Here is a 24,351-nt window from a genome sequence, read left to right as displayed (position 1 = left end):
CTTCCTCAACACTCACATGGTGTCTGGCACAGTGTAGGCTCTCAGCCAAGAGAATGAGAAGGCTTGCTCTGGGACTGGAGTCAGGGCTCATCTGGGCCTGACATTGGGACCAGAACCTGAAAGGTGTTACAGACAGTGGGCCTAGTGCAAGTCTATGGCAGATCAGGAGATAGCAGGTGGGGGTTCTGGACGGACCCACTGGCTGCTCTGCCTCCAGGGCTACCTCTCAGAAACACAAGGATGCACAGACAGCTCCAGAAGGCTGATGTGTTCAGTGAGAGGCAGAGGAAGGTAGGAACCAGAACCCAGGACCCTGTATGTGTCTCTCTCTGCTGTGACTGAAGCCATGGGGCCATGTTGCTCTGGAAGGCAGGAATGAGAAAGGCTACCTCTTTATGCTCCCAGGGCCACTGAGGCTGAGAGGGGAAGGGGCTTGCCCAGGGTCACAGAGGGAAGCCGTTATATAGCTGGGGACTTCCAGCTGCGGGTGCTTCCCTGGTCTCTCCCAGTCCTGGTTCCCCTGGCTCGGCTCCTCTCACTGTGGGACATAAGACATACTCAGCCCCTCCCCTTTGTGGACTTCCTGTCATCTTACCAGGCTCCCTACCTATCACCCTCTCCCCTTTGCCCCATTCTCGTGCCGTAGCTATTTCCTCATCTTTTTATCTTTTTAAATATATGATATATACAAATGAATATATATCACTTTTATGTAACTCATCAAGCACAGTCATATAACAAACCCATAAATTTACCGCTAATCCCAGAACTAGAAAAAAAATTTTGGTGGGGACAGAGTCTTGCTCTATTGCACCAGCTAGAGTGCGGTGGCATCCTCTTAGCTCACTGCAACCTCAAACTCCTGGACTCAAGTGATCCTCCTGCCTCAGCCTCCCAAGTAGCTAGAACTACAGGTGCACACCACCACTCCCAGCTAGTTTTTCTATTTTTTGTTAGGACAGAAGTCTCACTATTGCTCAGGCTGGTCTTGAACTTCTGATCTCAAGTGATCTTTCCATCTTGGCCTCCCAAAGTGCTAGGATTACAGGCATGAGCCATTGCACCTGGCCCAGAACTAGAATTTTTTTTTTTAATATGAAGGAATGGGGAGTGTAAGGAGGGATGTTTAGTTGCCTTGTTTTTGTTGAGACAGAGTCTCACTCTGTCACCCTGGGTAGAGTGCAGTGGCATCATTGTAGCTCACTGTAACCTCCAACTCCTGGGCTTCTGCCTCAGCGTCCCGGGTAGCTGGAACTACAGGCATGCACTGCAATGCCTGGCTGGGGTTTTTTTTTTTTTTAGCTTCTTTTTGGTAGAGACAGGGTCTCACTCTTGCTCAGGCTAGTCTTGAGCTCCTGAGCTCAAGCAATCCTCCCGTCTCAGCTTCCCAGAGTGCTAGGATTACAGGCACGAGCCACCGCACCCAGCCACAACTAGAAAATTATTAACAGCTTGTACTACCCTTGTGTTCCTCTCCAGCCCTATCTCCCTGGAGGAATCATTTTTTTAAATAGTTTTATTACATACATATATATGCCTAAAGAATATATTACTTTTTACTTGTTCTTCAGCTATAAAACGTGTCATATTGTATATAGTCTACAATATTGTTTTTCATGCCTTCAAAATGTTTTCATGTTGTTATGGGAACCTGTCATGCCTTAATTTCCACTGTTACACAGTATTCTGTTAATGTGCAGTTGTCGCCTGATGAGGGACATTTGGGTTGTCCCAATGTCTCCTGGCCCCTGTTGCTCTGCTCCCTGACCCTCCTTTCCTTGTTCCACAGCCTGGCTACATCCACAAAGCCATGACTTCCCGAAGCTGTCTCCAGCTCTGTTCTGAGCTCCAGACCATATAAAAGGTATAACTGTGAGTGTTTATTGAGCACTTACTCTGTGCCAGAAATTATTCTAAGCATTTTACATGTTTTAGTCCATTCAATAATCACAGCACTCTGGGAGGCCAAGGCGGGAGGATTGCTCGAGGTCAGGAGTTCGAGACCAGCGTGAGCAAGAGCAAGACCCCGTCTCTACTAAAAATAGAAAGAAATGATCTGGACAACTAAAGATATATAGAAAAAATTAGCTGGGCATGGTGGCACATGCCTGTAGTCACAGCTACTAGGGAGGCTGAGGCAGGAGGATCGCTTGAGCCCAGGAGTTTGAGGTTGCTGTGAGCTAGGCTGATGCCACGGCACTCTAGCCTGGGCAACAGAAAGAGACTCTGTCTCAAAAAAAAAAAAAAAAAAAACAAAAAAAAACCACAGCAATACAAATGGTAGATAATATTCTTATCTCCCATTTTACAAATGAGAAGACCAAGGCCCAGAGAGGTTGAGTAACTTGCCCAAGATCACACACCTCTCACACCCTAAGACTTCACAAGCAACTCAAACTCAACATGTCCACGATATCACTTATCATTTTCCTCTCCAAGCTAGTTCCTCACTGGTGCTCCACTCTCAGTGGGGACTTCCCCAGCTCCCCAGGCCCAAGCCAGAAACTGGAAGTCTTCCCTGACTCCTCCCTCTCCCTCACCCACTCCTCTATCCAAACCAAGCCCAGGTCCTGCCAGTTGGACCTCTTAGGCATTGACCAAATCTCATCTCTCCTCTCCATGCCCACAGCACTGACCCATCGGTGCCTTGCTGCTCCTCCTGGATTATTGCCTCTCACCACAGTCTCTAGGCCTGTCTCCACCGTTGCCAGCATCTACACACTGCAGCTCAGGTGGGCTTTCTAAATCTCATCTCATCGTGTCTCCCACCTCCAGAAGGAAGCCCAGCCTCCTCTGCCCCCTGTCCCCTCAAACTGTAAAGTATGGTTCCCATCCCAGAAAGGACACCCCCCACTCCCACTCTGCTCTGTCTCCTCTCCTGGGAGTGTATTTCTGGCCTCTGCCCAGAGGCTGGCTGTGAGCCCCCCACCACCCTGAGCCCCACAGCCTCCAGGCATCCCACCGTCCACCACTTAGCTCCTTCCTCATAATTACTTACCCCCATGAGACTGCACTCCTCAAAGGCAGAGACCCAGCCTCATCCACTGCGCATCCCCAGTGTCCATGCAGGGCCTGCACACGGTAGGTGCTCAATAATTGTTGAAAGGCTAAATGTATGAGTGAGCGATGACAGGAACCATGGGTGATGCTGCCTTCTGGGTCCCAGAAAACAGGACAATTCCTGCCCGGCCCCAGGGCCAGCAGATCCTGGCTCCCCCACCCACACCCCACCTCTGTGCCTGAGCCCCTTGAGGCCTTTTCCTGTCTCTTCACCTTTTTGGAGGATTTCCCTCTTTGTCTCTTCCTTTCCAACTCTGGAATTCCTTCATGTGGGAATGCTCTGGCACCAGGAAGAAGGAAAAGGAGCCCAAACTCTTACCTGATTTCAACCTCTATCAGGCATTCTCAAGGGAATGAAAATTGATTTTGGGAAGGGAAGGGTGAAAAAAATCTAACTTTTTTAATGTATGAAGCACAGATATACATACAGTACATAAACAGATATATTGTATATCTGTGGTTTTAAAATTTCATGTGATTAAGAAAATAAGTGTCTAAAAGGCTGCTGAGGAGGGCACTAATGAAAGAAAAGGCTGAGAAATTCTATCTGCATTCTTGGGCCTTGCCTTGTCTGGTCCAAGAACTGGCCATGACTGGGGGAAGGAAAGAACCAGGAGAGCGTCTAGAGTCATTCCAGGGCACCCTCAAAGTGTCCCCAAAGCCAGCCTCCCACCGGCTAGCTGTGATCCTTTCCACCAAACCATTCTTCCCTCCCCTATGCCTAAAAGTCCCCGTTCTGTGTCTGGCATCCTTTCTTTGCACCCTGTTCCTACTGAGCTCACAGGTCAGCTCTTCCCCATTCTCCCCCAAGGGGCACCCCAGCTCCCAGAGCTTGAACAAGCTGAGGCCTCTCAGCTCTATGCTCCAGCGTTGGGTTAAGGCATAACCCTACAGCTCCCGGAGGAACCCAGGAGGTAAGCCCAACCACAGGAGGCCCTCAGGAAGTGTTGGGGGGCTGCTGCTGTGGGACAGGCTTTCTTTATTGGGATAGAGATGGAGTCACAAAGAATCTCTACTTAGAAGTGCTCTACATGCATGGAGTCACGTACAGGTGGGGCAGGCTGGACTGAAGATTTTTTGATCGGGGCCCCAGAGACAGGGGTGAAGGAAGGAGAGATTGCAGATCTGTTGGTAGGGGCCACAGAGGCAGAGGTGAGGGGAGAGACCACGGATGGATCATGGCTGGTCTTGGGCAATACAGATATCCTGTGGTCTTCAAGTGCCGCAGAGTCCTCCAATTTCTCGGGCTTCTGTGGGGTGTTGGAGCCAATGAAGACCAGGTAGATGATGCCACCTAGGTAGGCTCCCAGAATTGGTGCCACCACTGGCACCCACCACCAGTTATCCCCAGCCCTGCAGGCAAGAGGCAGAGGCTTACTGAGGGAGCTGATGCTCTGGACAGCACCCGCATCCACCTCAGGCCAAGCTGGGGTGTGTAGAGGAGTCATCCCCATCCTACCCCAGGAGATACCCTCAGCCCAATTCAGGGACAGGGTTGACATTGAGTCCAGGATCAGGATCTGCCTCTGTGCTGGTCTGGGGGAACTTGGGGACCCACTCCTCCCCTGGCCACCTGGGAGCTCTATAGGACTCTCCTGTGCTGCTCCTCACATCACCCCAACCCCTCTACATGCAGGGGTTGCCCAGAAAACCACAGGAATGGGCCTGGTCAGGGCAGTACCTGAAGACTTGCTCGCCCCAGCCGGCAAGGTAGGTGAAGAAGCGGGGGGGCAGGTCCCGGGAGGGGTTGATAGCATATCCTGAGTTCATGCCTAGGGACACCCCAATGATGACAACAAGGATGCCAATCACCAGGGCCTGGGACCCTTGAAATTCTGGGTTCTTCTTGTCCGTGATGGCGAAGAGACACAGCTGGAGCATCCCCGTCAGTAACACCTGGGGAGCAGACGCTGTGGCAGCCCACCTTGGCCCCTAGACAATCCACAGGGCCTCAGCAGTGCCCCAAATCCAAACCCACCAGCAGAGACATGTCTTAGTACAGTCCCCTTCCAGAGTTCTTGTCCTCTCTAACGTGAGGGGCTCCCTGCTGGCTCCTTCCTGAGGGGTGGAAGGCTTGGGGAGGGGTACCCATCCTGGACCACTGACCTCATCCAGGAAGCCCCGCCACAGTGTCATGTGATCTGGAAGGTAGGTGGCAAAAATGCCAGCGGTGGCTGTGGGACCGGTCACCGTCAGCTCTCCACCCGAGAAGTGGATAATGGCTGCTGTGGAGACACAGATTGAATCTGAACCTGACGCCCCACCCTGCTAAACCCCACTGGGGTCCCAGAAATGAGACTGTAGAATAGAAGGTTGGGGAGCTACAAGGCTTTTTTCTCCTGGACGTTTTTACAGACCAGGACGTTGAGGTCCCATCTGCCCATATTTCAGAGGAGGAGGCTGCGGCCAGAGGCGAACAACCCAGGGCACAACTGTACTCACAGTAGAAGAGGCCGTAGATGGTGGCAGCAGCCGTGAAGGAGCCCAGGAACTGACCCAGCACGTATATAGGAAACTTCTTCCAGGACATGCGACCTAGTGCACAGCTAGTGAAGGTCACTGCTGCATTCATGTGGGCCCCTATGGGAAGGGGTCAAGTGTGTTGGGGAGTGACAGCAGAATCAAACAACAGTATAGATAATATTGAGAGTGGCAACAACAATAATAATGGCTGGTGTTTATGGAGCGTGTTCTCTGTGGCAAGACCTCTCTCATTTAACCCTCACAACAACCCCACAAGGCAGGGACCACCATCTCCACTTCACCATTAAGGAAAGTGAGGGACAGATAAGGTAAATAACTTGCCCAAAATGACCCAGCTAGTAAAAATGGTGGGTCAAGGGGGACCATGAAGAGTCTGGGGCAGACACACTCATAGGCAAGGGGTTAGAGGTGTTCTCCCCCAAAGTGGCCAGCAAGGGGGCGGGCACAGGCTGTCAGAGAAGGGGTGGCTGGAGGTGGGCAAAAAAGAGCCTGCAGGGAACACCTGGCCTTGCCTGGTCAGGCAGGGCCGGGGCTCACTCACCAGAGATGTTGCCTGCTACGTACACTCCCATGGTGACGCCGAAGCCAAAACCCAAGTTGACACCGAGGTAGCTCCCAAGATTTTTATCTCCTAGAACCATATGGGCCACAGAACCGAGGCCAAACACCTACAAGGGAAGGCCTCTAAGGGGGCCGCCTGTCCAGAAGCCCCAACCTCAGAGGAGGGCTCAGAGCTCAGTTCTAGCTCCTCACCCCCAGGCCATAGGCCTCCCCAGCATTGCCCTTAAGGACCCTCTGCCGTGCCCTCTTCCTCAAGAGCCTTCCCTCCGTGTGACCTCTCCTCCCTTGCCCCTGTCAAGGCTTCTCAGACCTGAGCTGGGGGAGCTGGGTGGGGTGGCAGAGTTAGAGGCTCTTGTGATAACACATCTGGGCACCTAAACCCCTAGCCCAGCTGAAGTTCAGGATGAGGCAGGCCTGTGAGGAAGGGGTTAGTGTTGTGGATGGTGCCCCTCAGAGCACCTCACACTAGAGGCTAGCCTGAAGGAAGTTCTTCCAGGGATCTTCACATTCCTTGCCTGGACTCTGCACCCCACACCCACCAACCTTAGAAGCCAGTGGGCTTCTAAATCTCTTGCCCTCATTCCCAAACTTCTTAATCTTGCCCACCCCTAGCTGCTCCTCAGATGACCCCCCCACCTTCACAGGGAGAATAGAGGTCCTCACCCAACCTCAGTCTGTGTCCACCTTCCCCTTCAGCTCTACTGCCTGTGCCCACCCTCTCCCTCTAGAGAGGCCTCCTCTTGCCTGTACCTGTCTCCTCCCCCTTGACTGGCACCCACAGACTTGAGTCTGACAAGCCTTCCTGCCTCCCTCTCCAGCCATGGGCTCCTGGATGCCCCTCCCTGTTTCAGTCAGGCTCCAGGGAAGAACCCCCTGGCCAGCTCCTTTACCCCTCACCTTGCATTCCCTCCTCCATCTGGCTTCTGCTTCCACGTGACACAGACACCCAAGTTCTCCCCAAGGGCCCCAGCAACCTCCTCATTTCCCAAAGGTCTCTTCAGACACTGTCTTACTTGACTTTGCTGACTCTGGTGCTCTTGACCACTCTGTGCTTCTGGAAAGTGCCTCTTCTTTGGCCTTCATGACATCTCTCTCTCTCCTGGTTTTCCTTTCACCCCGCTAGCCCTCCCTCTCTACAGTTCCTTCTCACATTCTTCTTCCTTCATCTGCCTCATGAACACAAATGATCACAGGCTCCATCCCTGACCCGTTTCACTTCTCAGCCCAGTCACTCTTCCTGGTCTTCCTACCAGGTCTATGGCTTCAGGCCATGGTGCACTAAAATTCCCACAATCTCCACCTGGGAGCCAGATCCCTATTTCCAAATACCCACAGGGACTCTCCTGGGTGTTCCATGGGCACCTCAGGCTCTACATTAAAATCTCACCATCACTCAGAAAACCTACTTCTCCCCCTATTTTCCCCATCCCAGTTGGCCAAGCTAGAAACCCAGATGTCACAAATGAGAGTTTCCTCCCTCTCCTCCCCAACACCCAATCAACTCTGCTTGGCCAACATTCTCCCAGCTCTTACCCAGCCTCCTGCTTGCAGCCAGAGTGACCTTTCTAACAGAAATCTGATCATGTGTGCCCCTTGCTCAAACATTCACTGGCTCCCCTCCTTTTCTAGGATAAAGTCCAAACTCATAATTTCATTCCTTCTGCCTCTCAGTTTCATATCTGCCCCAGTATTCTCTATGTTCAACAATAGTATCACTATCAAATAAAAATAACCATTTATTGAGTACTTATTATGTGCCAGGTACTGGTAAGCAAGTTATATCTATCACCTCCCTTAACCCTTGCACTAATCTTATGAGTTAGGTACTATTATTCTCCCCATTTGACAGATGGGCAACTTGAAGCTTAGAGAAATTGAGTGGCTTGTCCAAGGTCACACAGCCTATGCATGTTCAGCCAGGATTGAATCCAGGCAGTCACCTATGCCAGATGGTCTCAGACCGAACAACCACACTGCTCTGTACATGCCTTGCTTTTTATGTCTTTGTGTTTTTGCGTATGCTGTTCCCTCTGCCTGGAATACTTGATCCTAAATCCTGAAAAATTGATACTCTATAAGGCCAATCTCAGATGGAACCTCCTTTGATAAGTCCATGTGTTTTGCTCATGTAGTTTTTGAGGGACTTCTAGATGTCTAAGCTGCTGGAAATCAGGGTCTAGATCTGTGTCATCCAATATGGCAGCCACTAACCACATGTGGCTATTATGCACTTAAAATGTGGCTAGTCCAAATTGAGATCTGCTATAAGTGTAAAATATATACCAGCTTTCAAAGAGTAGTAGGGATAGGAGAATGTAGACTATCTTAGTAATTTTATATTGACTACATGAAATAATATTTTGGATATATGGGTTAAATATAATTACTCAAATTAATTTCACCTGTTGCTTTTTAGCTTTTTAATGTAGCTACTAGAAAGTTTAAAATTACATATGTGGCTCAAATTATCTTTTCCTTGGAGAGCAAACTACACAAGTAGGCTGGAGAAAACCTGGGGAATATGGACATGAAGGCTAAAGCCAAAGCCATCAGTGGATGAAGGCCCCAGGAGAGGTATAAGGTGAGAAGGCAGCTGGCTGCTGAACCTAGAGCCACACATCAGCACTCAAGGGTGGACATTAGAAACCTCAGCTGAAGCAGGTGTTGAAATGAGAGAGGAACAGAGAGAATGTGTCATGGACACCAGGTAGAAACAGTTTCTCAAGGAGAGTGTGGTCCACACTGTCATGTGCAGCCTCCAGGTCAAGTGTGTGAAAGCCTAGAAAGTGTCCTTGTGGATGTGACAATCCAACGGCCATTAGTAACATGGTAAACACTGTCTCATCAGACCATGGGGGCGGAAGCCAGGTCCCAGAGCTTGAGAGGTGAGTAGGTGGCAAGGAAGAGTTGAAAGGTACCAGAGTAGACACCTCTTTGAGAATTTGCCTGAGGTAGGAAGGAGAGAGCACGTGATAAATGAAGGGGCTCACGGGGTGAAGGGAGAGATGTTTCATTTTGTGCTGTGTTCTTTTAAGTGGAGAAACTTCAGTATGTTTATAGATTGGGAGAAGGACAGGCCAAAGATAAAGGAGAGAGAAAAGGACAGATCAAATTACCTGAATAGGCTGGGGAGGTGGACTGGTACAGAAGTGGAGAGGTCCTCCAGGAAGGAGGGGACCCCTGCTGTAGCCAAGGGGAGAGGTGTTGATACACAGGTAGATAATGGGTCTGGTGGTGAGAGGGCCAGGAGGTTGAGGAGCTTGACACAGGAGGTCCACATGATGATTTTCTCTGTCAAGCAGGAGATCAAGCCATTTGCTAATAAAAAGGATAGGCGGAGTACAGAGTAGCTTGGGGGAAGTCTGAGAAAATGTCAAATAGCCCAGATAGGGTAGGGGAGAGGCAGTTGAGCAAGGCCCACTGGGTCCCTCAGGAGCCTCAGGACAGGTGCAGGGGAGCCCAGAGCTGAGCTGGCTTAGGGTCCAGGATAGAACACAGCAGGAGAGGATAAGCACAGATGCGGGTGGGGGTGGGGAGCTGGGCCTGGCAGGCTGTTTTGTTTTGATAACTTGGTCTTGAAGACTAGAAATTTCAGCCTCTGTTGAAAAAAGAGAAGTTCAGGCAGCACTGGTCTGCATTGCACTCTTCCTGGCAACGGTCAGCTGAAGTAGTGGCAGCTACACCCTCACACAGATCAGCACTCTGCAGTTAGCCAAAGTCCCTACCACCCTGAGCTGACTCTCTCTCGACCTCTGTAGCTTGTGTGTTGGCAACCCTTGCCCTGTGGCTCACGTGTACGGCTGGTTTTCCAGGGCCCAGATGGCTCCAGCCCCACCCCTCCCTGGTCAGTGAACGTGGCCTAGCCCATCAAAATCTCCCCAATACCCAGGAGGCCAGCTCCACGGACAACACCCCTGGAGGTTGTAGAGTGGAACAGCCCGCTTCCTTCATCCTGGCTACAGTAAAGGGAGCCCAAGGTCACATTAGCTTTTTTGGCAAAACCTTCACCCTGGTGACTCACTGAGCTTCCTATCAACTGAAAGCCCCCACTTCTTGGCACAGCCTGGCAACTAAAAATAACAACATCAACACCTGTGAAAAGAAAAAGAAATAAAAATAACAAGTGTCCTATATGAGCTTAAACCTCACAAATCTTTTAGAAGCATTACTGCCCTTTGCTCACAGCAAACCTTTGTAGCAAGTATTTTTGCTCCCACTCTCCAGATAGGGAAACTGAAGCCCAGAGAGGCGTCTTGAACTACCCAAAGCCTGAAAGTGAGGGCCTTACCCCACCTAGGGGAGAGTTAACAGGCCAGAGTCTTAGAGAGCCTGCCACAGTTAAGCTAAGGCACAGAGCATAGAGGTTAAGGGTCAAGACCGTGCCTTAAAGTGTGACCTTGGGCAAGTGACTTAGTCTCACATTTCCCCATGACTAAACTCTTAGTCACAGTTTCCCCATCTGTGAAACTGGGATGATAATAGTACCTATCTCACAGGGCCATTGTGAGGATTTGGAAAGATGCTGCATGTAAGGGGTGTAGCATCATAGTGCCTAGTATGCAGTAAGGGCTCAATAAGAATCTCAGTAAAGTGAAGAGAAACACAGGTATAGGCAGGTAGCAATGTGTGTGGGGGATCCCTGCTTGCCCTAAGAGCTCTCTGAGGAGGCACCCTCCTGCCTCTGAGGTTCCAAGGTTTAACAGCCCTCATGGGGCTGGAATGTCTTGTCATAAATAAATTACTTTGCCCTGGATTATGGAGGGACAGGATCCAGCTGCTGTCCTCACAGCTCAGGAATGGTAGCAGGAGAGCAGGTAAGGGAGGAGGGGGAGAGGGCCAGATGCAGGGAGGAGAGAGAAAGCTAGAGCACTTGTCATAGTAACAAGGGACCAACACGTGGGTACCACACATATGCTGGGTGCTAGCCCTTGGCCTTCTTCACACAGTCTGCCAGCTCGATTTGTGTTCATGTCTACCACCAAGGAAGCTAAAGTTCTTTTTTTTTTTTTGAGACAGAGTCTCGCTGTGTGTGTCACCCAGGCTGGAGTGCAGTGGCATTATGATAGCTCACTGAAACCTCAAACTCCTGGGCCCTGGGCTTAAGTGATCTTCCTGCCTCAGCCCCCCAAGTAGCTGGGACTACAGGTGCACACCATCACACCCGGCTAATTTTTCTATTTTTTTGTAGAGATGGGGTCTCATTCTTGGTCAGGCTGATCTCGAACTCCTGACCTCAAGCGATCCTCCCTCCTTCGGCTTCCCAGAGTGCTAGAATTACAGGCATGAGCCAGCACACCCAGCCAAAGCTAAAGTTTTGAATAGTTACGATACTTGTGGAAGGTGACACAGAAAGAAGATGGCAGGACCAGAATTTAAACCCAGCTCCAAAGCCCGTGAAGGCCTGATTCTACACACTTAGTAAGTGAGAAGACAGGCTCTAAGCCAGGAAGAGACCTGCCCAAGGCCAGCTGGTAACTAACTCAGTAGCAGGGATAGGATAAGAATCCACAATCCCTCCAGCCCTTGGTCTTCCTGGTCCCCACCCTCTCCTGCACTGTGGCACAGTTACACTCATGCTCACTCAGACATACACAACCACACACACACAAGCATGCACGCCCACCCACCACCCACCCACACACACACCCACACACATACACACACACACACACACACACACACACACACACACACAGCCTCTCTTACCCCTACTTTGTCAGGCATGCACCTGACCACTTTTGCTTTCCTTTCCAGAGGCTGCCCCTTCTTTTCCTGGACCTGAACCCTCCATAAGATGCAACGAGCATGGCTACAGGTCCTGTGAAGGGCAGAGGCTCACTGGGGTAAGTGACAGAGCTGAAGCAGGGGAGAAGAGCAGGAGATTCCAAGAAACTTCACATCTCACTTATAGTCTGGTTTCTGTCCTGATCACACATTAAATAAGATCCCTTGGCCAGGTGTGGTGGCTCACACCTGTAATTCTAGCACTCTGGGAAGCCGAGGAGGGAGGATCGCTTGAGGTCATGAGTTTGAGACCAGCCTGAGCAAGCACGAGACCCCGTCTCTACTAAAAATAGAAAAAAAGTTAGCTGGGTTTGGTAGCGTGTGCCTGTAGTCCCAACTATTCAGGAGGCTGAGGCAGGGGAATTGCTTCAGCCCAGGAGTTTGAGGCTTCTGTGAGCTAGGCTGGCACCATGGCACTCTACTCAGGTGACAGAGCGAGACTCCATCTCAAATAAATAAATAAATAAGAGCCCTTGTCAGTGACCTCCGTGTTGCCAAACCCAGGGTGCTTGTCAGTGCTCACCTTGTTTGTCCCGTCGGCAGCTTCCCACACTGCTGACGGCTCTCTCCTGGTGGAGCTGCTGCCTCCCTTCTGTGTCTTGGTCCCTTCTGCTTCTCCTACCTCTCTGATCATTCCTTCCCAGGCTCCTTTGTGTGTACTTCTTCATTCCTCAGGGCTCTGTCCTCAACCTCTTTTTTTCTCTTTCTGTATACCCTCTCTGGACAATTTTGATAACCACCACTCATATTATGATGAACTTCAAACCTTTCCTTCCAGCCCAAGACTCTCTCTTGAGCTCCAGACCTCTATATTTAAGTATCTCCTGGATTTCTCCATGGGCAACTCACCTGGTTGCATCCAAACCAACCTCACCTCTCAGCCTGTGCTGGGCTGGCTCCAAAATGTCATGTCAGCACTTCTCCCACATCTGCTGCTTGCAAAGTCCCCTTGATCCCACTTTCTACAGCTCTCTCGAACACATGCTTTCTTCTCCATCCCCAGACCAGTCACCACCATCTCTCCATCCTAGGTCATTACAGCAGCCTCTAGCGGACTTCCCTCCTGCCAGCCTTGCACGTCCTGCTTAGGCCTCACACAGCATCCAAAATTACCTTCCAAAATCTAAATCTGATCATCTCACTCCCCTGCTCAATAACCATCAATGTCACCCCATTGCCTTTAGGATTAATTCTCAAAGCCTGACGTTCAAAGGTTCTCTTCAGTCTCTTTACCCTTGGTTTCCCTTGTCCATACTTCTAGCCATGCCCCTGGATGCCCCAGCCCATAGTTTCACTCTGCTCCCACATATTATGAGACCGTTCTGTCCCAAAAAGACTTGGTGAGAAAGGCCCCTCTCTTCACTTTTCTCTGCTTCTTCCCCAGGCTCCCAGCTCAAAGACAGGGGAATGGATAGTGTGACCCATGAGGTCAGCAGTGGGATGGGGGTCACGGGCTGCCCTTGCTGTGCTCCACCCACCCAGTGCCACCCACCCACTCACCATCATGACATACGTGCTCAGGAACTCGGCCAGGAACTCCCGTATCGGCTGCTTCCGCAGTGCTTCATGCACTGTCGTTACCACCCCAGTGGAGGTCATCCTGGAGCTGCGGGTGGCCCTGAAGCAGCAACCCAAGCCATGGACAGAAAGGAGACTCAAGTCCACCTGCTGCCCATTGGCCCTGAACTGAAGGCTGAGTTAATGGGTAACCCAGCAGACTCACCAACCACACCTCCTCTTGCCCAAGGCAGCTGGGACAGCTAGGATGGGAGACACCTGAGAGCCATAGAGGCATGGAGAGGAGCTGGGGTAGATGGCCAGGCCATGCCCCCTACTTCCTCCAGTCAGGACTGGACCTGTGGGAAGGATGCACAAATGAGGCACCCTTCCCACACCTCCCACACAGGAGTGAGGGGTGGGGAGTTGAAAGTGAAGTCTGTGGTGTAAGCAGCCTCTGGGGAGAAGCAGGGTGGGAGAGAGCAGGCTGAAAAGTGAAGCTCAGTTGTCGTCTGTCTGCCTATCTGCAGGAGCCAGAGCTTTGGGGTCACAGGCCAGGGCCTGGCAACAGTGAGGCACTCTGCAAGCAGCGTGGGTGTGGCAAAGTCTGCTGCTGGGCTCTAGAAATAGCACTGAGCCCTGAAACATGCACCAGGTTCTGCCAAAGATGCAGGGGTCAGCAAAATGCACCAGGATCTGCAACCAGGTCTACACAAACAGATGTTTGTGAGTGAATGAATGAATGAATGAATGAACAAAAGAGAGGGAGGGAGAAAAGGAGGAACTGGATCTTACCTCCTGGTGTATCCTCAGTGCCTAGCATAATGCCAGGCACATAGTAGATGTGCAATAAATATTTGTTGAATGAATGAAAACTGGGGGATGTGTCTTATACTCAACTAGATCCTCAGAGCTTCCTAAAGTGCCTGGCACCTGACAAAAATTTGTTTAATAAGTGCACATTTGGATGGACAGGTAGATGAAAAAGTGAGTTGCAGGTCCCTACATCTGGGTGGAGGGAGAGGTCCTGCTAAATGTGGCCTTAGTGCTTGTTCAGACTGGTGACCCCACCCTCCTCAATGTCTGGATACCTGGAAGCTGACACCAGCCCCTCAACTACCTCACCCTGCTAGGGATAGCAGCATCATTCCTCAGGGTTCCCAAATTCTCCTGGCCTCAGAGCAGCAAAAAGTAAGCAGAGGGCATGAGAGATGTCCAGCCATGGAATAAAATGGAATAAAATATTTTCTACTTTTGTAGCTGAGACCCCATGTTTATATCTCACCCACCCCAGTCCTTGCTCTATTCCTTACACCAGAGAAACAGACCCAGGGCTGAGTCTATGGAGGGGGATGTAGCGTTGCCTGGACAACCCACTGGCTTCCATCCAAATCCAGCTCCCATGCGGCATCATATAGGGGTGCCCTTACAGCCGCCTCAGCCGAAAAAGGGCCTATGAGCAGCCTGATGCAAGTGGGGACCCAAGAACAGTCCTGGGGAGGTACCACAGAGGCAGGGCAGAGGTGGACAGAACAGGAAGCCAAGGACACCAAGAAAAGTCTGGAAGCCTGGCTTCCTCCTCATCACCACACAGCAGGCAAGACACAGTAAAGCAGCAATAACCAACAACCAGCCAATGACCCAAAGATTAACTGGGCTGGGTGCGGTGGCTCACGCCTGTAATCCTAGCCCTCTGGGAGGCCAAGACAGTAGGATCGCTCGAGGACAGGAGTTCGAGACCAGCCTGAGCAAGAGCGAGACCCCGTCTCTACTAAGAATAGAGATAAAAATTATCCGGACAACTAAAAACATATATAGAAAAAATTAGCCGGGCATGGTGGCGCATGCCTGTAGTCCCAGCTACTCGGGAGGCTGAGGCAGTAGGATTGCTTAAGCCCAGGAGTTTGAGGTTGCCGTGAGCTAGGCTGACGCCACGGCACTCACTCTAGCCCGGGCAACAAAGTGAGACTCTGTCTCAAAAAAAAAAAAAAGATTAACTGAATGCCTGGCATTCCTACTATGTTCAGGCACTGCAGCAAAGGACACTGGTGTGATCCCAGATCTTTGGAGGAAAAACAATTAATTAAGCAATTACTATAAACTGTGATGAGCATTGCCACAGGTGAAGAGTGGGTACCACAGGAGCATGTGGAGGAAGGGAATGGCCTAGAGGAGGGGGTAGGAGGCTCTCCCAGAGTAGGGAAATCTAGGTCAAGGCTGGCCAGGTAAAGGAGCATCTGGGGAGGCGGGTGACAGTTCTGGGCATAGAAATGGCAGGTGCAAAGGCCTGCAGCTATGACAGGATGTGTAGAGGAATTCTGCAAGGATGGGCTAGGCAGAGGAGGAGGGAAAGTGGCACAAGATGGGCAGAGAGGGGCCAGGGCGAGGTGACGAAGGACTCATGGCCCACGTTAGAGACTCTGAACTCAACCAGAGGACCGTGGGGGCCAGGTGGAAGATCTCGACAGGAGGGCTGCCTCCCCCGTGGAGGCCAGAGTGGAAGAAGCAGCGCGGAGTCATGGCGAGTCTCGGGAGCCCTCTCACAGACTGTGAGGGGTGAGGGCAGCCTGAGGCTAAGGAGGCCACCGTGAAGATGGCCAGAGGGCACAGTCAACCTGAGAGACTTGGTGTTTGATTAGAGAGGGGAATGGAGAGGGGAGGCTCAGTGATGACCTCAGATTCTAGCTAGAGCAGCAGAATGACCAGCATGGGGCAGAGAAGCTGTGGGTTTAGGCAGGAGAATGATGAGGTCCTTTCAAGATACATTGAGGAGCCTGCTAGACACTTAGGTGGAGATGACCCATAAGGAGGCAGCTGGTCTTGTGGTCCTGCTTAGATGCACATGTGGAGGTCACCAAATGTGGTGATAGATGGTCGTTTGAGCCATGGGCATGGATGAGATAGCTCAAGGAGAAGGTATAGAAGGAAAAGAGAGTATCCAAGAAAAGTAGCCTATAAACCAAGAAACTAACAGCCAACCAGATTACCTAAGTAATCTGCTAACCAAGAAACTAAATAGCTAACAACTTACCCTTTGACTCATTAATCTAGCAGCTTAACCAACTGACTCTCCTGTTAATCAGCTATTAAATCATTTAATTACTCTCCTATTAACTCATGTAATTATCTAATCAACTAGTCAACCATAAACTATCCAACTACCCTAAAGCCAACCATTCAACCTGCTAAGCAACATTTCTCCATTCAACAAACATTTATTGAGTCAGGCACCAGGGATACAAAGTCAAAAACCAGTCTCCACCCTTGGGTTGCTCCACTTAGTGGAAGAGACGGTTATGGCAACACCACCAGACAAGGGGAAGCCTGGGACCGAGGGAGCTCAGGGGAGGGCTGGGAGGCGAGGCCTGAAGAGAGTTCTGACACGTGGCAGGTAGTGGCCTGAAGGCCGTGGGCAAGGAGGGCGGTGTTAGAAAGAGTGGAGGGAGGCACACACACTCTACATATTTTAGGAGCCTGGTGACTAGCCGTGAGGCCTGGAGGAAAGGGAGGTATCAGGACATGACTTGGACTTCTGGCTTGAGCATCTGAGGAGAAGGGAACCCTGACTGAGGCAAGACACAGGAGGATGAGTGGACGTAGGGAGAGTGGGGGAGGCTGTTTTCAACTGGGATCTGAGCTGCCTATGGACACCAGTGGGTCTTTGGAAACAGGATCTAAAGCCAAGGAGAGAGATGTGGGCCGGAGACAGCAATGTCATCAGCACATCAGTACAAAGGGGCACTATTCGTTCTCTCGATTTAAGAGTGCACAAACAGGCAAATATCCCTGCTTGCGTGGAGCTGACTGCAGTGGAATATATAAGCAAGCACATTTGTTTGTCAGAAGGTAGTAAGTCCCGTGGAAACAATAGAGCAAGGAGAGGGGAACTGGGAGTCCAGAGGGTGGGGTGGGGTGTTTGAAATAGGGCCGTCAGGGTGAGCCTCATGAGAAGGTGGCATTTGAGCAAAGACAAGAGGCAAGAGAGTGGGCAGAGTGGGTAACCGTGGGAAGGGCGTTTCAGGCAGAAGGGATAGTCACTGGAGGACTCTGAGCGTGTTTGAAGAAAGCAACGGAGGTCAGTGTGGCTGGAGTAGGGAGAGCAGGCAGCCAGGGGCGGGGGTGGTCAGAGGGTAAAGGGGACCAGATAGGCAGAGCCTTGGCTGCTGCAAGGATTCTGGTTCTTGTTCACCCTAGAGAGCTGAGCCTGAGAGGGAGAGAGGTAGTTCCATTCAGCTGAGTGCCACCTACACGGGGACAGTCAGAGCCCACTGACCCATCGCCGACCCTCATCCAGGATTCTCTGAGCCTCCCTCACCTCAAGTCCCAGCCTGAGCTTCGGCTGTCCAACGGGGGGTGAGAGACAGGTGGGAGAGGCCCTTCTTCTGGGGCCCCATGGGCTAGGGGCAGGTGGGAAGGAGGGGGTCTGGGGAGAGCAGCTGCCACAGGGAGAGGCTGGGGGTGGGGCAGGGAGGCAACACTGAAGTGCTGAGCAGAGGATGGGGCTGGGGATGGGGAATGGGATGGGGTGCTTACCGCCTCTGCCCGATTACTTGAGACATATTTTATCTTTCAGATTTTTAGATGCTGTGGAGCCAAAGAGAGGTTACTAGGGCTGGGCGACATGGAACTTAGCCCCACCTTCCCACTGGGCCTCAGCGCCCCAGGGGAGACAGCTCCTGCTGGTACCACCCCTTCAACCCAGCCAAGCGGGTGGGGGGCTGCCTCAGCCCCTGCGGAAACGGAAACGCCCTGGAGTTCCCGCACCACCACCCTGCCCGACCAGGCCCTGTGGAGGTCCTCCTGACCTCCCCAAGTCTGCTTCCCGGCTCTGGACCTCGGTAATGCCCTCCACCTCCCCTCAGTGGCTCCAGCCTCTCGTATCTGAGTATTACGCCATTAGTCTAACCTCAAGCCCTCTTGCTGCTGACTTAAACTGTGACTTTCCAGGATCTCTTCCTTGTGTGCACACACACACCCACACACACACATGAGGAATACACAGGAGCCCTAAAAATTCATTTGGTCCATGCACCTCAAAACAAAGTCTACACTCTCACCTTCCTTAAAATTCCCGCTTGTACTCCCAATTTTCTCTCAAACTGACAGCATGAAGGTAACCCTTTGAGTTTCCTCATCCTGTTTGTGCTCCTCATTCTCTAGGCCAATTCCCTCGAGCTGCAGCACAAATTCACATCCCCAGCCCTGATGGCAGAAACCCTCTAGCCCCAGCCCCAGGCCCTCGGGAGGAGCCTCCAGTGGGTGTAACCACTCCGGCAGGCCAGCAGTTGGCTTGTCTCTGACCTGCTTCCCTCTGCTCTGGTCCAGTGCAGCTGGTCTTCATCTCTCTCGTCGTCCCACCCCATGCTCTGCTGACAGCCCAGCCCCATATATCCTCCCATTTCTGCTCCACCTCTGGTCCTTCCAACAGTCAACTTAGAGATAAGGAAACTGAGGCCCAGAGAGTGGGCGTGATGTGCCCATATCACACAGCAACACAGGACAGCACCAGAACAGAAAGCCAGGCCTTCAACTCCCAGCTGGGGCTTCCTCCCCGGACAATCCTACAGCCACACCTCCTCCCTCTATGGTCCCCAGGGAGTGGCCCTTCTGGGCCTGGGCCCTGGGGAGGCCACCCTGCCCCCGACCTTCCTGAAGCCCCACTCACCCTGCTGAAGTGCCTTATGATTCTCAGCATCTGCCCTGGGAGCTTCTCAGTTAAGGCAGATCTTGATCTTGTTCCTCCATGGCTGTCCCCAGCTCAGGCTGCACCCCTAGCTGGAGCTCTGCCGTCCCTGTCTCCAGTCTAGAGCCCGCCTCTCAACCCCCCAGGGCAGCCTCGAGGGCTGCTCCTGCTCTTCCAGGGGAGAGGTCAGTAGAGCAGGGGTTTGGCTGTTGCCACTTGAGCCAAGTCCAGATGTACTGCCCAAAATATCATCCGTCCACCTGCCAGTGGCGCCGCGGAGACCGAGTTCTGAGGCAGCCTTTGTGAGGTCAGAGGTAGAGCTCGCATGCTGGGCCTCACAATCGTAGAGGAAAGGCCTGTCCTCCAAGCCTCTCTCTGGGCCAGAGCCTGAGGAAACCCTCCCAGAGCCTCAGGTCTGGGGAAGGCTACAGAGGCTCCTGAGCCCCCAGCCATGGGGAGAGCTTCACAGAATGGGGACTTCGCAGAAATTTCTGGAGATCAACAGCCAGGTGGAGGGGTGGGAGGGTGGATACCCTGGGTCAGTCCTCCAGGAGCCCTCAGTGTGAAGAGGGAAGGGGAGACTCAGGCCTGATTTTCAGAGTCCCCCAGCCTGAGAGGAAGGAGGACACATAAGCCATACGTGCAGGGAAACCACAGTCTGAGAGGGTAGAAACCCAGGCCTGGTCCTCTGGGAGCCCCGGTCTGAGGCCGGCAGGGGGAAATGTAGACCCTGTCCTCAGGAAATGCCTCCCTTAGGAAAGGCAAGAGAGATCTGAGAAGTGGCCAAAGCTGGAACAGGGTGTAAGGCTTTGGCTCAGGGCTGTGGGAGCTCAGGAACCGAGGCAGGGTTGGGGGAGCCAAGGACCAGCTGTGGTCCAAGAGGATTTCTCGAGCCAGGACCTGGCTGGGCCCCAAAGGATGGGGCAGGCAGTTTGGGATTTGAACAGGTGACCCGTGCTGAGACAGGAGTTGTCGCTGGTCTGCAGAGTGTAAGATACCTGCCAGGTGAGTGAACTGTGGGTCACTCCCACTGGAGGCTCCTCCCGAGGGCCTGGGGCTGGCGCTAGAGGGTTTCTGCCATCAGGGCTGGGGATGTGAATTTGTGCTGCAGCTCGAGGGAACTGGGCTAGAGAATGAGGAGCACAAACAGGACGAGGAAACTCAAGGGTTACCTTCATGCTGTCAGTTTGAGAGAATATTGAGAGTACAAGCGGGAATTTTAAGGAAGGTCCAGGGAGCTTCTGCGGCCCAGCAGCCCCTCATTGATGGAAAAGGATTTGATTGCCCAAAGCCCAGATCCAGGAATGAAACTGTCCTCTAGAGGGTGCCAAAGACCAAGCCAGGTCTGGAACCTGCATAGGCACAGTCCCCACCCCTCCCAGCTCACCCAGCAGGAGGAGGCTGCAGTCCAAGGGCTTCGTTTCTAGTCAGGCGTCCTCTGTAAGGAGCTAACTCTTCCACTGTGGCCTCAGAAGCCTGAGCCTCTGCCCCTCACGCTCCTCTGCAGATTCTAAGTGAGTTCATGAGGGCAGAGACGTAGCCCTGGAAGTGGGAGAGACCTGCCATATTCCCTTCGTATGTGTGCTGTCAGGGTCAGGGATGAGGTAAGACCAGAAGTGGAGCTGTGTGGGCCAGTGGCGCAGTGGATAACACGTCTGACTACGGATCAGAAAAGTGGAGCTGGGGTCTTGGATGAGGTCAGAGCCTGGGCAGAGTTGGATTGGACTGGGGTCAGGTTGGTGAGAGAGGGAACTGGGGTCTGTGTTGAGGACCGGGATCAGGCCCTAGGCTGGATGCTGGGGATGGAGAGGTGGAGAAGACACAATCTCATCTGTCCTTTGGGAGAGACAGGTAAGTAGCAGGTAACTTAGGAGACTCCATGGTAAGGTGGAAGGAATATAGGCAGCAGCTAACCCAGTATGGAGGGAACAAGGGTCTTCCAGAACAGGTGACATGGGGGCAGAGTCCTCCAAGATAAGCAGGGGGAGGAGGGGAATGAGGATATTTGAAGCCATCTGAAGCCTGATCAGATTGTGAGAAAACCTGGGAAGTGTGCCTGGCATGCAGAGGGCTGGAGAACTGGGCAGAAGTAGACCGTGAAGGGCTTTGTCTGCTGGGCCAAGTGGTTCAGACTATCCTGAGGGCCTGAGGAGCCTTGGAAGGGTTCTAAGGAAAGAGAAGAGCAAAGTAGCCAACCTGGGGTTCCTGAGGCCCCGGGGCATCCTGCAGGCCCGGGTGCAATTGGGACTGGGCTCGGTAAAGGGGTCTTGCTGGAGAAAGAGAACAGGAGATATCAGCCCCTGGGCACTCACTGCAGGAGTCCACGGGATTGCCCAGGAAGCACCGGGAGTGGGGCAAGGGCCAGGGGGTGGATTCTTGGGAACAGGAGATGACTGAGAAGCAGCAGGGGAGAGGGAGATGGAAACCCGGACACTGGGCTGCCCAGACGGCGTGGGAGCCGGCAGGTGGTTGTGGCCCCAGACTTGGGTGCTGGAGGGACCAGCCAGCCAAGTGTTTACAGAGAACTGCAGTGAAGAGCTGGAGGGGATGGATGATGTCCGGCAGCACTGAAGAAGCACAGGCCAAGGGGGCAGAAAGTTCAACTGTGGAGAGAAGAGAGGCAGCTAAAGCGGCCACCAGCGTGGGAGTCAGGGTCAGACTTTCGAAGCAGGTTAGTCTGGACACGGCCTGGGGGGTCTCTGGGGCCAATGGGGATAGTGTGGGGCAGAGAAGGGACACCTGGGGTCTTTTCTCCACAGGGTGGGCTCTGTGAAGTAGGGTTGAGTAGGGTTACCGGATAAATAAAAGATGCCCCTTTAAATTCGAATTTCAGAGACACATGCAATATGTGGGACAAACTTATACTAAAAATGTATTCGTTGTTTCTCTGAAACTCATATTTAACTTGGTATCCTACTTTTTTTTTTGGAGACAGAGTCTTGCTCTGTCACCCCATCTAGAGTGCAGTAGCATCAACATAGCTCACAGCAAACTCAAACTCCTGGGCCCTAGGCTCAAGTGATCCTCCTGCCTCAGCCTCCCAAGTAGCTGGGACTGCAGGCACACGCTGCCATGCCCCACTATTTTTTTCTATGTTTTGTAGAGATGGGGTCTGGCTCTTGCTCAGACTGGTCTCGAACTCCTGGTCTCAAGTGATCCTCCCACCTCGGCCTCCCAGAGTGCTAGGATTACAGGCGTGAGCCATAGTGCCTGGCCTGACATCCTACATTTTTGTTTGCTGAATCTGGCAACCCTAGCTGTGAGCCTCAGTGAAGACCCATCCAGATGCTTTACATGCTGAAGTGGATTTGAGTCCTAGCTGGGCATCAAATTCACTGTGCCCTTGGCTCAGTCCCTGCTCCTGGGCCTCTGTTTCCCCACCTATAAAACAGGGTTGGAAGATATGAGGTCCCTCTATCCAGCTGATTTAAGCGTCCAAACACAGCCCGGAAAAAAAGGTTTGTGAAGGCAGCAGCAGACCATTAGGTCAAAACTAATTTGGTGGAGATGATAAATTGGTTGATGAATTGGTAATATTGGTGCACTAAGGGACAATTTTTGCAAACATTGTTGTGTCTTTGGTCCCCATTCTGGAAATTATTTGGTTTTCCAATTCTAATTTTGTCTGTAGTACAATTATATTTGCTAGTGAAAGGTTGGAAATCACCCAATGTCCATCAACTCTCCTTTCTTACTACACTAAAAATCTCACAGTGTGGGCCGGGCGCGGTGGCTCACGCCTGTAATCCTAGCACTCTGGGAGGCCGAGGCAGGTGGATCGCTCGAGGTCAGGAGTTTGAGACCAGCCTGAGCGAGACCCCGTCTCTACTAAAAATAGAAATAAATTATCTGGACAACTAAAAATATATATAGAAAAAATTAGCCGGGCATGGTGGTGCATGCCTGTAGTCCCAGCTACTCGGGAGGCTGAGGCAGTAGGATCGCTTAAGCCCAGGAGTTTGAGGTTGCTGTGAGCTAGGATGATGCCATGGCACTCACTCTAGCCAGGGCAACAAAGCGACACTCTGTCTCAAAAAAAAAAAATCTTACAGTGTGAACTGGTGATTGGGGACATTAATGTTCACCTAGCCAAAACTTAAGAATTTATGAACACATAGCCAAACAAGTCAAGCAGACATAATTAATTTTCTGTCACTGGACTGGAAATTTTTAAAAATTTTTTAAAATTCAGCACTGAAGCCCGTTCTAAGTAAAAAAATAAATAAATAAATAAAAAATAAATTTAAAAAATTTCAGGTCCTTTTCTTTTAGTATTTTATTACCTAAAATACAACCACTATTAACATTCTGGTAGATGTATATGTATATATATATTTATATATACATACATCCTCTCCTCATTTTGTCAACAATAAGTAGAATGATACATAAAGTTTTGTAAGACACTTTTTTTCATTCCAACATTAACTGAGAATATCTTCCCATGCCAATAGGTCCACATCCATATCATGCATGTGGCTATACAACATTCCATCTGATGGATATTCCATAATGTAGAATCCCCCTGCTAGTGGGCGTTCTGATTGTCTTTAATTTTTTTTTTATTTCACCCACCCCCCCTCCCAAGATTGTCTTTAATTTTAAACGTATCCAACTCCTCTCTATTATGAACAGTGTGGGGCAAACACAATTGGCTGAAACCCAATTAGGAATGAAAATGCAAATCAAAATTTTTAAAAATCAGAATGAAGAAACAAAAATGGCTAAAGATGCTAAAAAGTCCTCTGAATTTCTTTCAAATGCCCCCAAAACTGTTGACCTATTAAAAACTATCATTTCAATTAGCCAGCCAACTAAAAATAGAAACAAAAACAAAAAAAACTAGCTGGGCATGGTGGGGCGTAGCCTGTAGTCCCAGCTACTCAGGAGGCTGAGGCAGGAGGATCGCTTGAGCCCAGGAGTTTGAGGTTGCTGTGAGCTAGGCTGATCCCAGGACACTCTAGCCTAGGCAACCAACAGAGCAGAGCTCTGTCTCAAAAAAAAAAAAAAAAAAACACTAATCATTTCAATTAATTGCCTCAACCAGCATACCATTTGATTAACTTATCATGTAAGTAAGTTACACTTGTGGTTTTTTCAGATTCTTTTGAGCCACAGAATCCTTTGTGTAACTCAGGAGCCCATGATGTAAACAGGTAAGGAAGGAGCTGCAATGGCTCCGGGGCAAGGATGGGGGTGGGAGGGCAATGTAGGTCCCTCCAGAAATGCTGGTCTCTCTGGACTCACCCGAAGCCATGAAGATTCTAAGACTGCTCAAAAAG

General features: G+C 51.3%; 1 protein-coding gene and 2 long non-coding RNA genes across 7 annotated transcripts in view; 2 read left to right on the top strand and 1 right to left on the bottom strand.

The window, feature by feature from the left end:
• Positions 1-3,441: 3,441 nt before the first annotated feature.
• Positions 3,442-13,533, bottom strand: AQP7 (aquaporin 7). Of its 5 annotated transcripts, none has more exons than XM_045562974.1 (6): positions 13,390-13,533; positions 6,086-6,212; positions 5,503-5,640; positions 5,167-5,285; positions 4,742-4,956; positions 3,442-4,413 (listed from the first exon to the last, which is right to left on the bottom strand). In XM_045562974.1, the coding sequence occupies exons 1-6, from the start codon at positions 13,486-13,488 to the stop codon at positions 4,077-4,079; spliced, it is 1,035 nt and encodes a 344-aa protein (XP_045418930.1). In that variant the 5' UTR covers positions 13,489-13,533; the 3' UTR covers positions 3,442-4,076. The 5 variants fall into 5 exon arrangements, with proteins under 5 accessions (XP_045418930.1, XP_045418931.1, XP_045418933.1 ...); XM_045562975.1 differs by having other exon boundaries at positions 13,403-13,478; XM_045562977.1 differs by lacking the exon at positions 13,390-13,533 and adding an exon at positions 7,119-7,607 and having other exon boundaries at positions 6,086-6,241.
• LOC123646216 lies at positions 3,593-18,478 on the top strand. The gene is made up of 6 exons (XR_006737828.1): positions 3,593-3,974; positions 4,697-4,770; positions 5,416-5,615; positions 11,860-11,948; positions 17,581-17,750; positions 17,960-18,478. It is a non-coding gene; the product is annotated as an uncharacterized LOC123646216 (long non-coding RNA).
• A 1,784-nt stretch (positions 18,479-20,262) lies between these two features.
• LOC123646212 overlaps positions 20,263-24,351 on the top strand; it is a 25,046-nt gene continuing 20,957 nt past the window's right edge. The window contains exons 1-2 of the long non-coding RNA XR_006737826.1: positions 20,263-21,740; positions 24,171-24,225. This is a non-coding gene — a long non-coding RNA (uncharacterized LOC123646212). The remainder of the gene's footprint in view (positions 21,741-24,170; positions 24,226-24,351) is intronic.

The sequence above is a fragment of the Lemur catta genome, chromosome 10, assembly GCF_020740605.2.
Source record: "Lemur catta isolate mLemCat1 chromosome 10, mLemCat1.pri, whole genome shotgun sequence".
NCBI classification, from domain to species: domain Eukaryota; kingdom Metazoa; phylum Chordata; class Mammalia; order Primates; family Lemuridae; genus Lemur; species Lemur catta.
This window is presented reverse-complemented; position numbering and strand designations above follow the sequence as displayed.

Bases quoted from the DNA above. Each gene is read 5' to 3' on its own strand.
- AQP7 (XM_045562974.1), bottom strand. From the start codon at position 13,488: ATGACCTCCACTGGGGTGGTAACGACAGTGCATGAAGCACTGCGGAAG. The intron at 6,213-13,389 runs GTGAGTGGGTGG...CTTCCCTTGTAG, and splicing joins TGAGCACGTATGTCATGATG to GTGTTTGGCCTCGGTTCTGT. The intron at 5,641-6,085 runs GTGAGTGAGCCC...CCCTTCCCATAG, and splicing joins CGTAGCAGGCAACATCTCTG to GGGCCCACATGAATGCAGCA.